We start from the raw sequence: 12,652 nt of genomic DNA, 5'->3' as shown, positions 1-12,652 counted from the left end.
AGAGAAAAGGGAAGGGGCGCCCCAAGGGAAAGAGAGAGAGAGAGAGAGAGAGAGAGAGAGAAAGAGAGAAAGAGTAAGAGGGTAAGAGAGAGAAGTAAGAGAAAGTAAGAGAGTGACCACGTGTTGGGTTGGCCCTTTAAGGGGCAAGGTAACCACGCCTTCCAGGTGTGGCCACCTGGCTGGTGACACAAGATGACATCATAGGTTGCTGGGTAACCCAGGAGCAGGTTGTGTTCCAAAATACTAATAGGCATGGCTGACAGGCTAGTTGTGAAGTAAACTGAAGACTTTGAACTCCACTAGAACAGAGAGAACATTAAAGAGGCCTGTGTTCCCACCCCAGCTCCACCAGTGATAACTTGTGTGTCATTGGCTTGTCACTCATGCCATCGGATACCAGTTTACAATCTGGTGGAGTGAGAGGTTGAATCATGTGAGCCTGAAGCACCAAACAGGACAAGTGTGGTCTTCCACATCTGCCCAGATCCCATCCTGACTCTTTGCTTTGCTTCACTGTAGGTCTGCCTTGGCTAACAAGACAGTGTGCACAATTGCATCCCTAATTCTCGATGCTCATGTCCACGAAAGCACTGCCACTTCACAAGGCTGTGCAGGGAAGCAGTTCCCACAGGCCTCAGTGTTGGGCTTAGACTGTGTTTTGTTCAGGTTGAGTGAACCTACCCAGAGATATGTTTCAATCAAGGAAGAGTCCAACCCCTGCACACTCCCCACTGTTTCAAATATCTGCCCCCCACCCCCCCTTACAACAGAAGCCACTCCTGGGCCTACTAACTCCTCTGTGGCAGTTGTTGCCACCACCAACGGTCTCCAGACACGGATATCTGGGGTATGGACACTGTTTGGATGGTGTCTAGGCTGAGGGGCAGAGGCACAGAGCTTTACTCTTTCATGAAAATACCATTGGCACTACATTATATTGCTCTCTGGCATCCTGTCCTTCCAAACCACTTTCACACCCCTAATATGGCTGACAAAGAAATGAAAATCTCATAGCAAGAGGTCTGCCTTGACCATCCTGCTCCAATGAAACATCTGTCAAGAAATTTCAATTCTACCAAAACATTGCCATAATCACCAGCACTACAGTCAGCCTGGAATCATGAGCATCTGATCACTAGCCTGTAATGAAGTGAATTCTCCAATTTGTGGAACACAGATAGTAGTGGTTAAGAGTGTAACAACTGGGGAGGAGTGTTTTATTAAGAGGACTGCCAACATTGGATGTGATTATACAGGCCTTTAATACCAGTACCGGGGAGGCAGAGGCAGGCAGATCTCGGTGCGGTCAAGGCCAGCCTATTCTACATAATCAGGCCAGCCAGAGTTCCATAAAAGTATCTGTAGACATGCATCATGGTTACAATAGTGAAAAGGGTGTTTGGGGGTCAGTGAGATGGTTCAGTGGTAAAGACACCTAAAGATAAACCCAGTGACCTGAGTTCAGCTCTTGGGGCACACGTGGTGGAAGGGGAAAACTAACTTCTGAAGCTGTTTTCTGACCTCCAGATACATGCTGTGATGTTCGTGTAGCCCACTTTCTGCCCCCCTCAAATAGATGAAATTTTAAAATTTAAGACCGTTCATGCAAAGTATAAAAGATCATTGCAAAAGTTTAAATAGCTGTGCTATTATTGTCTTGGTTTGGGTCTGAAGTATAGTCCTGAAGGTTTATGTATTGAAGATTTAGTTCCCAGCTGGCAGATCCACTCCCTGAGAGGTGATTGGGGTGAGGTTGTAGAGGACTTGGGGCTCAATGGACTGTTGGAATGGTGAAAACTGTGGGACATGGGCCTATTAGGGGAAGAAGATCACTGAAACATGCCTTCGAAAGGTATGTTGATGCCTCATTCCCTACCTTCCGGCTCTTTCTGCTCCACGGCTATGAGGTAAACAACCTTCCTCCCAATATGCCTGCCACCAGGAGCCTATAAGGCACTGATTTAGCCTAGCTTGGTCTGAAACCTCCAAAAGACCAAAAACCAAACCACAAGCTTATTTAGCATCCCCATTTCCTCATTTACAGCCTCCTTCTGTGCTGTCTAAATTATCATAGGAAGCCGTTTGAGCGCTCGGTGCCTCTGGAAATGTTACACTGGTTAAGGGTGAGGTTCCTTTCATCTCAGGTGATGAGCTCAGTGTTGGGATGCCCCCAACACAGCTTTGTTACAGGACATGTTTTCACCCATCTGTGTGAACGTGTCCTGGCCTCTAGAGTTAATCACGTGCAACTGAAATTCTCTGTGGAGGTGAATGATGGGCAAGGCTTTACCTCTCAGCACCACAGCAACATCTTGTTTGCTTCTGTGAACTAGGTAATTAGTTACCAGAAACAGGTATGTGCCATATCTGGAAATGAACTAAGAGTGCTGGTGAGCCCACTGCTCCTTCCCCGTTCAGTAGTGTCTGCTTCCCATCACTGTGACAAAATACTAGAGAGCAAGTAACGTAAAGAAGAAAAGTTTAACTTGCTCCACTGTTTCAGTTCATGGTCCCTTGGCTCAGTCTGTGGTCGTGGGTGAGGCAGGACATCATGGCAGAAGGGTGGGGCGGAGGAAGGTTGCTCTCTTCCGGCGGCCAGGAAGCAGTGAGAACAAGGAAGCAAGCAAGGGGCCAGTTGAGGCTAGGAAACAACTCTCTCAAATGCGTGCCTCCACTGACCTAATTTGTTGACCCCAATTAAGCTTTACACCCTCTTCCAATAACTCATCAATAGATTAACTCTTTGAGGAGGCCAGATATCCATTATACAATCACTTTCCCAAAGCACCAGTTCGGGACTTTGCTATATCGAGGACCAAATCTTCAGCACATGGACAATGAGGGGACTGTTTCAAGATGAGGCCGCAGCAGAACCAGAATGGAAATGGGTCTGCACCAGAGTGCTAGCCCCTGCCCCGCTCTTTCTCATGCAGCGGAGACGTGGCCCCACAGCTTGCTCAGCAAGTCCACACTTCCACTGGAGCCGAAGTGCCCTTCAGTAACGCCAGCGAGAACTAAGAACTGCTTTTCATCGACGGAGCTAGAAGTGTGATGCCCGGTATTCTGGGGGAGGGGATGAGAACATCCACAATCCTATTTGACGTTGCTGGGCCCTCTCAGCCTGAGGGCAAAGAGACAAGGGGGAGAATCTGCCGGGCTGGGAATGAGGAAGTCAGGTTTGAGGTCACTGGCGCCTGTAGAGTGGGCTACAGCTCGGCTCAGTGCCCTCCGCGACACCTCACTTCTTTCTCTGGCCTTCTGAGTTAGAACTCTTCCAAAGCCTCACTTTTCAAGGAGGAAGTCAAGATTCCAACAGTCTCACACACCTGGCCCGTAACCACCGGGTAGGCTGTGGGAGAGCCGGGGGTGGGGGGGGTGGGGGGGCCGCATGAAGCTAAGTCTGCTCAGGTCCATCGTGACTTTATGTGGCTTTTGAAAGTAAGTTCCAAGGCAGGGAGACAGCTCCATCGGTGAAAAACTTACGTTTAAGCTTAAGGACCTGAGTTTGATCCCTAAACTTACATTTAAAAAAAAGAAAGAAAGAAAGGCCAGGCCAGGCATGGTGGCAGAAGTTGTGATATCGGCGATGAGGAGCCCTAGAGCTCCTTGGCTAACCTCCCAGTCTATTCAGTGAGTGAGATATGGTACACATGGACGTGTACATACATACAGTAGGTAAGAAAATACTTTTAAAAAGAGAACGCTTCAGCTTGGTTATGTCATAAACGTAGCTATGAATGACAGGAATTGTGGGGTTTTTTTTTCTCCTAAATCAGCCAGAACCTCCTATGAAAATAAATTATATTCCAAGTTCATATAGAAATTTTCCATTGTCATTTAGGTTTGGGAGGGAAATGCTGGGGGTGGAACCCAGAGCTTCGCACTTCTTAGGCATGTAGCCCAGGCTGGCCTTGAACTTGTGGTCCTTCCTGCTTTAGCCTCTTCAGTGATAGCATGACAGGTGTCAGCCACCGGAAGACCCATTTTCTTTCCCTTGGGTATGTGGAGCTTCTGCTCTGTCTGCCCAGAGCCCGTGCTGTAAAGCAGGAAGTCCGCCTTTCACCACCAGGAGCACTGAAGTTTAACAGACTTAAAATCCAAACCCGTCCTGATTCCCAGCCCCTTGAGGTCACAGTTCTGGTAGCTGCAAGGGCAATAATGAGCAGACTTTAACCTCTCGTGGGTTCCACTTGGGCTGTTAACAACTCTGTGCTTGGTCCCAGGGAACTTCGTGTAAGACGTGGTGAGTGTGCGGCCTGCTGCAGCGTTACTGGCCTTCGGCGTGCAGCTGTTTCGCTTCTGGTAGATTGCCCTGAGGGTGATTATTAGGTGAATCTTGGGGTCTACAGGGGGGAAAGTGGGGATCCCCACAGTAGTGATTTTAAGGGAACTGCCCTGGTGGGGTTGTCAGCCCGTACACTTCCTCACCTGCACCCTCCCTCTCAAGCTGCCACACAAAACCACATGTGAACTCTGGGACCAAAAAGATGCACTTGAAGGGTCCCCTGAACTGCCTCTTGCTCCCCGTGTTGTCTCAGTGCCTCTTGTCGCAGGCTCGCCTGGTCTTCCGGCCGGCAGTGAACAGCTGGGGACAGGAGCACTGGGCATCAGGGATGGAGCAAACGGGGCCTGCTCCAGCCCGATGTGCCCATGTGTCCTGACTCAGGAGCAGCCCGTTTGGATTCACAGGCCTGGCGGGCTGGCCTTGGATGCCACTCCTCCCTTCCTTGTTCCTTGGGGACACCCCGGCCTCTGTTTATCTAGCCTCCGTAGAGCGTGACACCCCAGATGCCCTGTAGCAGTGAGGCAGGCTGAGGATCAAAGCTTGCTTTCCAGGCAGAGTCCCTTCTGAAAGCCCCAGACCTAGCCATTAGAAACAGTAAGCTTTTTCAATATTTTATTAACAAATGAGGTGGCCAAGGAACATGTTCTCTGACAACATTCCCAAACATCCCACACTGCTGGGCATTTCCGTATGCCCACCGTGGTGGCGGGTGTCTGCCACGCCTTGCTGGCTGAGCTACCAACGGGTCAAAGCTGTGCTCGGTCGCACTCCCACTGCTGAGGACACGAAGGCACTTCCTGCTCACAGGCAAGGGACAGCATTTTGCTTGAGATCTCAGGACACTGAGGCGAGCCATGCTTGCTGCTGTGGGGGATGGGAACAGATTTTGCCTCCTGGGAGCACGCATAGTAGAGCTATCCATCCAAAATTTTGTGTGGGACCTTGGCACTCTTAAGGCATTGAGTTCCTCTAAGACCTACCTAGAGGCCTTCCTCTGACTTGTGCTTGCAGCCTGGGAGAAGCCAGAATTGAAACCAAAGTCTATGATGAGCCCTTGACAACCAGCTCGCTGTGGGCTTTGGGACAAGCCCTCCCCACAGTGGCCTACTTCAGCAGCCACAGATGTGAGGAAGAAACAGGTCTGTACAGTGGGAGGTACTGAGCAAAGAAAGAAGGTTTCAGGATAATCACGTGGCCTGGGTGTGCCTCCTTTCTGAGAAGTTGCCATTGGCTCTGCCTAAGTTCCCTGCTCCTTCCTGTAGGTGACATCGGTCCCATGGATCCTTCAGGTGGGCATCCGTGGGAGCTGGGGTTGGCCTCCTTTCCTGGTTCATTCCTTCAACTTCAGACTTGTCGATAGGCAGGACAATCTTATATAGAAAATACTTGCTGGCTTTGAGTGATGATAATGACTCGGACGACACTCTGCTTCTGAGGAATCCCGGCCACGACTCAGGTGCCACCGGTCCCAGCCTCTGCGGGGGAGGTTGGTTTGCTCTGTGGAGGTGTGGGTTCCGGACAGGCCCCTTGCGGCAGGCCCTTCACAGCACACCATGTCCCTGCTGACTGCACAGTGCTTTCTGTGGCTGAGGAGCAACCTGGGACAAAGATCCCACACAGGAATGTCCATCAGAAACAGATGATCCGCTTCTCGTTTTCAAAGGCTTTGGCCTCCTCAGGCTTAATTAGGTTTCCATTGAGACTGGTGAAAAGGAAAAAAAAAAAAAAAGAAAATTTTACACAAAATGTCATGGAACGTTATCCATCTTTTCTGAATAGGTGACCCCACACACACTGAGTACGACACAACCCTGAAGTGAAAGAGCACACCCTATCCAAATTATGCTTTGGATAATTAGTCTTTTAGACTCCAAATTAGTCTTTTCCAGTTGCCCTTGCTCTGTTTTCTGGGTCTCACTGTGTTCACTAGCCACCTCTATAAGCCAAGTTTAATGACATTTTCAGGTCTCTTCTTTCTTTCAAGTGTTCATAGGCATTAGGCTATGTATCATCTCTGAAGCACTGCGTTGTCTCTCAGGAGGACATCTTGGCTCTAGGTTTTCTCCTGTCTCTGGGCACGTGTTCTTGGCCTGCCTTCTCAAGCCCTCATCCTCAGTACTGGCTTCTTCTGAGGCGGGAGTCTGACTGGGATCTTTGCTCTTGGCTTCTTGTCTTGCCACAGCCATGTCAGTTAGGCAAGTTTCCTGTTGCCATCTTTCTCCAGGTGTTTCCCTATACTTCAAGGTTGCCACAAGCAGCCCGGAGTCCCCAGCTCAGGGAACGGTCCCTCCCTTCATCCAGCCATGTCAGCTGGAGTCCCCGAGGCCTGCTCCCATCCTGCTAGTTCTTCTATCATGGAGTTCTGTATTCTTTCCTAAGCAGTCCTAGCCTGATACTCTGACCCTGTGTAGCCCCAGTCCCACCATACAACTCCAAAAGCCCCGGGGCCCTTTTTGGACACAGCAGGGCGTTTCTGGCTGTTCCATTAGATGTACTCTGGCCTGACCACATCCCCTTTCAGCTTCACACTCTGCATTACCTCTCCCTGCTTTTAGTATAAAGGTCAAAATACATGGCCTGACCACAAGACCTTTCATGCCTGTCTCCTCAGCTCCCTCTTTCACACTGCCTGAGTCTATGGACAACCACCTTCTGAGGATCTTTGAGACAAGGTGTATTAATTAATTCTCGTGCTGCTGTGACAAAGGTAACTTAGGAAGGAAGGGTTTATTTTAATGTGCAGTTTGAGAGTAGAGTGACAGGACAGGCGTGGTGATAGGACCATGAGGCAACTTGTCACATTGCACCTACAGTCAAGGAGCAGTGAGAAATGAATACTGATGTTTGTGTTCTCTCTTCTTCTTCTTCTTTTTTTTTTTTGTCTGAGGCCCCAGCATGTAGGATGGGAGCACCCACATTTAGGGTTGATCTTTACAGATATGTTCATTCAACTGAAACTTCCTCATAGACATGCCCAGCAATTTCACTCATAAGTGATTCTAGATCCTTGCAAATTGACGGTCAGCATTAATCATCACACAGGACCCCGTTATGTAGCCCAGGCTGTCCATGATGCTTCTGCCTCAGGGCTCTCTGTGGATCAGGCTTACCTCAAACTCCCAGAGAATGCTAGAATTAAATGTGCATGCCACCATTCCTGGCTGCTTGCAGTTCTTGTTGGACATGCTATCTCAAACTCTGAGCCTCGTCTGTGTCCTTCTCCAATAGGTAGCACTTGCAGAACTCCTCCAGCCTTCTAACTCCCTTCATCCTTGGTGGCTTAGTCTAAAGTGTCTTCCTTAGGAAGCCTGCCCTGTGGTTAGACTTGACTATTTCCCCCACTGTGCTCCTCCCTCGCCCCAGGGAGAGCCCTTGAGGGCAGTTCACATGTGTTCACCACTGGATTCTTATCACCAGCCCAAGCCTGGCATTCAAGCCTATGTTACTCCATGACAGATGGCAACATAGTACCTGTGTCTGGAAATACCAGGAGGTAGGCCTAACTGGCTCACAGTCAGGTCCTCCCCACAGAAGGCATGCCCTGAGCACAAGTGCCACGGTATTTCTTATCGAAGTTGGACTTGGACTCTAGTCTCTGTGACAGCCTTTTTCACAAATGTCTTTGCTGTGACCGCAAGAGCCCCAGATTCTACATGAGGGTCAGTTAGTCATCAACCTGAAAGGATCTAGAATTATGTTCTAGAATCAGCATCTAAACATGCTCATCTGTGTGCACACCTCAGGCAAGGTAGGTGTGACGGTCCTTACTCTGCTGGTGCCCTATCCTACTTGGCTTCACTTCAGAATAATGCTGGATGCAGCCCTTGGCCTAGTGTGTGACCAGCGACATTTCCAAGGCAAAGCCAGTGACACCTTTCAGGAACCAGGACTGGGTTCTGTCTCAGTAGGCCCGGTCTTGTAATTCCTCTCCCCACTCACACAGGGGAAAGTGCTAACAGTATCCACTCTCTGAACCTGGAACTTTGGTTCCTGGTGAGGCTGTTCATAAGGCTTAGAGAACCCATAGTTGACTCTGTGTCCTCAACAAGAATTGGCTCCGACCTCTGCCAACTTCTATGCATTGACACTGGGAGGGAACACACCAGGCCCTGGGTCCAGGACACATTTCCAGAGCAGTTGTGAGTACTCAGGGCCACTGCTCTCAGACCAGACAAACAAGAGTTTTAAAGAGCTGAGGTCCCTCCTGCCCTATAACTACCAGTCCTTTCCCACATTGTCTTCACAGGCAAGAATGAAGTGGGATGGGATTCCATGACATCTAAAGTGGTCAGTGGCACCCAGTGAGAAACCAGGGAGGTGACTGTTGCGACATGACTATGCCCTTACCAAATCTCTGTGATGGTGGTGTTCTTCTGAAGTGCCCTGGCCAGCTGGGCTGTCCCTTTGGCTGTGATATGATTCTGGATAAGCCTGAAAGAAGGGTACACAAGAAGTGTGTCAACAGACAAGGCTGGGTCCGATCTGGGATCTATGGTGTCAGGGCTAGGAGGTGACAGCCCAGAAAACCTTCAGTTTGTTTTTTTTTTTTGTTTTTTTTTTTTTTTTTACACAATGTGATATGTCCAGACTTGTATATAGCATAATTGTAAAGAGATCTTCCCCCTCCCCAACTTGAGTGTGTGTATGTTCTTCATTACAGGGATCCCCAACCCCAAAGACTTGGAGGCCATCAATCTGAACAAGAACAACATCAGTTTGTCTGCCATCTCCTTCCAGGTAGTTTAGGCAAAGGCTGGGCAGAATTTAAGGTTGTGGGTATTTAAATTCAGAATGTAAAGCAGCTACCAAATAGTCTTCTTTGGGAACCCAAAGGCTTGTAAGATGGTGCCGGATCCTCCCAACATCTAAGAGAGGGCAGAGAAAAGATTCTGCTGCTGTCACTCTTGGTACCAGCATTGATCAAAAGGGCTTCATAGAAGATGTGTGCTGCAGACAGGACATGAACCAAGTCAAGCAAAATACAGCAATGGTGGGAAAGCAGATAGTTTATTTAGATCTCCTAGCATGCAGCCAGGGACCCTGGCCTGCAGCCTGGAGCCCTATCCTGCAGGTTAGAACGAGCCTGGCATTCAGGCTGGACTGGAACCTGGAACCCTGGCTCAGGCTGGAGCCCTGGCCTACAGCTGGGAACCTTGACCTGCAGCCTGGAACCCTGGCCTGCAACCTGGACCCTGTCCTCCAGCCTAGAACCTGTCTGTAGCAATGCTTTTGCCCAACCAGAATGTAAATTCAGAAGGAGGCTAGGATATGTCTGCATTTTATCATGGACTTTCTTCTTCACCAGGCTGTGGGTACACAAGGCAACTGCTAATCCCAAGTCTTAGAAATCCTGGATACTGATCTGTGAAGGAGCCCTTCCAGGAAGACAAGGGCTCTGCTAGCAGGATGGATGAGAGCATAGAGTCCGCATGAGCAGGCCTCGGCCTTAAAAGGCAGCATAGCAAGCTGGTCGGGATCTTTTCTCACCACACTACTTTTCAGATGCAGAGCTCTGATGCAGCTCCTGTCTCACCTGTAAGAGGGGATAACTTACACAACATCGTCCTGTGAGCTGAAGTGTAACAGGAGAAGGATGAACATGGTGACCAAAGGGACAAAGCTCTCCTTATCACTGGTACCTTGAGATACACAGTAAGCTCTAGGTCAGACTGAGCTATGGAATAAGATCCTGTCGTCAACAACAACAACAACAACAAACAAAAACAGAAAAACAAATAAAATAACAAAATATGTGACAAGAGAACAGGAAGAAGAGGAAGAACAAGAATAAGGGTGTTCACTGACTGTACCAGAGCTGGGCACATCTGGCTGCCACAGCCCCACCTTCAGTGAGAGCAGCACAGCTGTGCATGCCCTCTCTAGGCCTCCTGGGCTCTGTGACCTGAGGACCTTGTACCCAAAGGTGGGAACAGAAGAAATCTGAAAACTAGAGAGAAATGAAAGAAAGAAGCAGAACCTAGCTTTTTCCCAGAAATTGATGAAGTAGTTCCAAATTCAAATGCAAGGGACTCAGAAGAGCCACAATTGCCTTGAGAAAGAACAAAACTGATCACAAAAGGACAGTGCAGCTGACATGGTGGCGCTTGCCTGTAATTTCATCACTTAGGATGTTGATACAAGAGGATCCTGGGTTTGAGAGCAGACTGGTCTACATGAGAAACTTCTGATAGAATAGACATGGAGAATGACACGCGAGAATCATATCTGAACATAAAAGCAACTGTTTGACAAGTATGTCATGGCCACTGGATAGTCTGCTCAGCAAATGCTCCCACACACCTAGATAGCCACACGGGAAGGAGGAAATCGGACGCCCACCTTATGCCATATTCTAAAATTAACTCAAAATGGGGGCCTAGCAAGATCGCTCAGTGGGCAAGGTGCTCAGTGCTCAAGTGTGAGGACCCGAGTTTATTTAGGTCCCCCGCATGCATATTAAAAACCCCTGTCTAGCTGAATCAATGGGCTATAGGTTAGATGGGATATTTTGTCTTAAAAATAAGGTGAAGAGTAATTGAGAAAGACACTTGACTTTGATCTCTGACCTACACACACACACACACACACACACACACACACACGCACACATGATGTGCACAAGCACACATATACACAAGTCAAAATGATCTGTCCACTTAATTTGGGGGAAAAAAAACTAACGGAAATAACAAAAACATACATGTAAATCTTTGTGACCTTGGATTAGGCAATATTCCATCAAGTAAAATTTCTCAGACACAAACAACTTCAGAAAAAGTACACAAGTTGGACTTCATCCAAACCAAAACTGTCTCTACCTCAGAGATCACTATCAGGAAGTAAAAAGTCCAGAGGAAAAAGAAAATGCTTGTAACACCTATGTACAAAACGTCAAGTCTTCAGAATAAGGTACTTTGACAAGTTCAACAATAAGTAGACAAATGGCCCAGTTTTAAAATGGGCTAAGGGTATGGAGATAATTCTTCAAAGATAGGTGGCCAGGAATAGAGCTGTGTGAAAAAATGCTGGCCAGTGAGGAAAATAAAAAGCGCAGTGTGCTTCCATAACCACTGTATGGCTCTCTTCCAAGAGAGGGACAGTGGACCCTCTGAGAAACCTACTGATGTCTTGCTAAATGGACGTGCTGTCAAACTGCCTCTAAATATGTATGTTTCTACCCACAGAACAGTGCTGACTCAGTGCTGTTTGCAGTGAGTGACCCTCAACGCAGAGTCTCACAATTGGCCAGCGTGCTGAGAGCAAGTGACTCTGCCCTAAATGCGACAGACATAGCGTCCCTCCAAGGCACGCCTTTCACATCCCTCTCTTCCTGGCCACCTATCTTTAAAGAAATATCTCCGTACCCTTAGCTCACTTAACGACTGGGTCATTCGTCTACTTGTCGTAGAGGACTCCGTATTTTGAGGACACATTTTTGTACAGAGGTTCGCAGGCATTTCTTCCTTCCTCTGGACTTTTCACTCCGTGATCGTGTTCTCTTTTTCCCTTGGGCAACACTGTAATCGGAGAGAACAAAAGAGCTGGAACACAGAGAGAAGTGTTGTCTTCTGGACAGGACGTGGCTCTTGTGCCCATTCACCCACAGAGGCAGTGGCAATCTGTACAAGATTGGGACATCAACATTCACCATGGTAGGGAAGGGGCTGAGAAGATCTCCCCCCCGCTACCAGGGCAGTTTACAGGCAGTTAGGGGTTGCAGGGAATGGGGAGTTATATTCCTCAGTGATGCAGCCACTGGCACCCAACTCAAGTAAGAAACCCTGCAGTCATACTCTTGCCAGCAACCATAATTAAATGCACACACACACACATACACACCATGAAAGTAGGAAAACTTGGGAAGAAGAGATTCACTGGAGAGAAGAAGGAACAAGAGAGGGTAATTGGTACTTTGCTCAAAGAACATTTTATATGTGCATGAAATTAAATATAAATTACATTAAAAAAAGAAAGAAAAAAAAACAATAAATGATCCATTTCAATAAAGGGAGAAGCAGCTTTTAGTGGGGATGGGTTGAAATTTGCCCCTAAAATGCTGGCTTCAATTTTGGAAAGCTGTGTGAAGTTTCATCAGAAAGTTAAACACACTCCCTGTGCTACCAGCAATTCCGTGCTTAAGTTCATATACAAACGAGGAAAATGTGCTCATGCAAAAACATGTTGCATGAATGCTCATGGAAGCACTAGTGAGAATACTTACAAAGAACAAATTACCCAATATTTATCAACCCGTAGTGAGCAAAATGATCTTAAGTCTACATGTCTACCATACATGGGTTAACCTTGAGAACTGTGCTAATGAACACAGATAAAAGGTCAGGCTGAATGGCTCCATTTATATTAAAT

The 12,652-nt window shown here is 48.0% G+C and overlaps 1 protein-coding gene across 4 annotated transcripts in view; it reads right to left on the bottom strand.

Annotated features, from left to right (window-relative positions):
* Positions 1–4,882: 4,882 nt before the first annotated feature.
* Positions 4,883–12,652, bottom strand: part of Nod1 (nucleotide binding oligomerization domain containing 1) — a 49,185-nt gene continuing 41,415 nt past the window's right edge. For 3 of the 4 annotated variants that reach the window (XM_060379972.1, XM_021648044.2, XM_021648058.2), the window contains 2 exons: positions 8,633–8,716; positions 4,883–5,987 (listed from right to left, as the gene is read on the bottom strand). In XM_060379972.1, the coding sequence (XP_060235955.1) occupies positions 5,915–5,987; positions 8,633–8,716 (157 nt within the window). In that variant the 3' untranslated portion in view covers positions 4,883–5,914. Of the gene's footprint in view, positions 5,988–8,632; positions 8,717–11,649; positions 11,803–12,652 lie in introns of all 4 variants that reach the window. The other variant, XR_009590713.1, reaches the window with a different exon arrangement.

This window comes from Meriones unguiculatus, chromosome 3, assembly GCF_030254825.1.
Source record: "Meriones unguiculatus strain TT.TT164.6M chromosome 3, Bangor_MerUng_6.1, whole genome shotgun sequence".
Lineage (NCBI taxonomy): Eukaryota > Metazoa > Chordata > Mammalia > Rodentia > Muridae > Meriones > Meriones unguiculatus.
The sequence above is the reverse complement of the archived record's forward strand: the minus strand, read 5'-3'. Positions and strand labels throughout refer to the sequence as shown.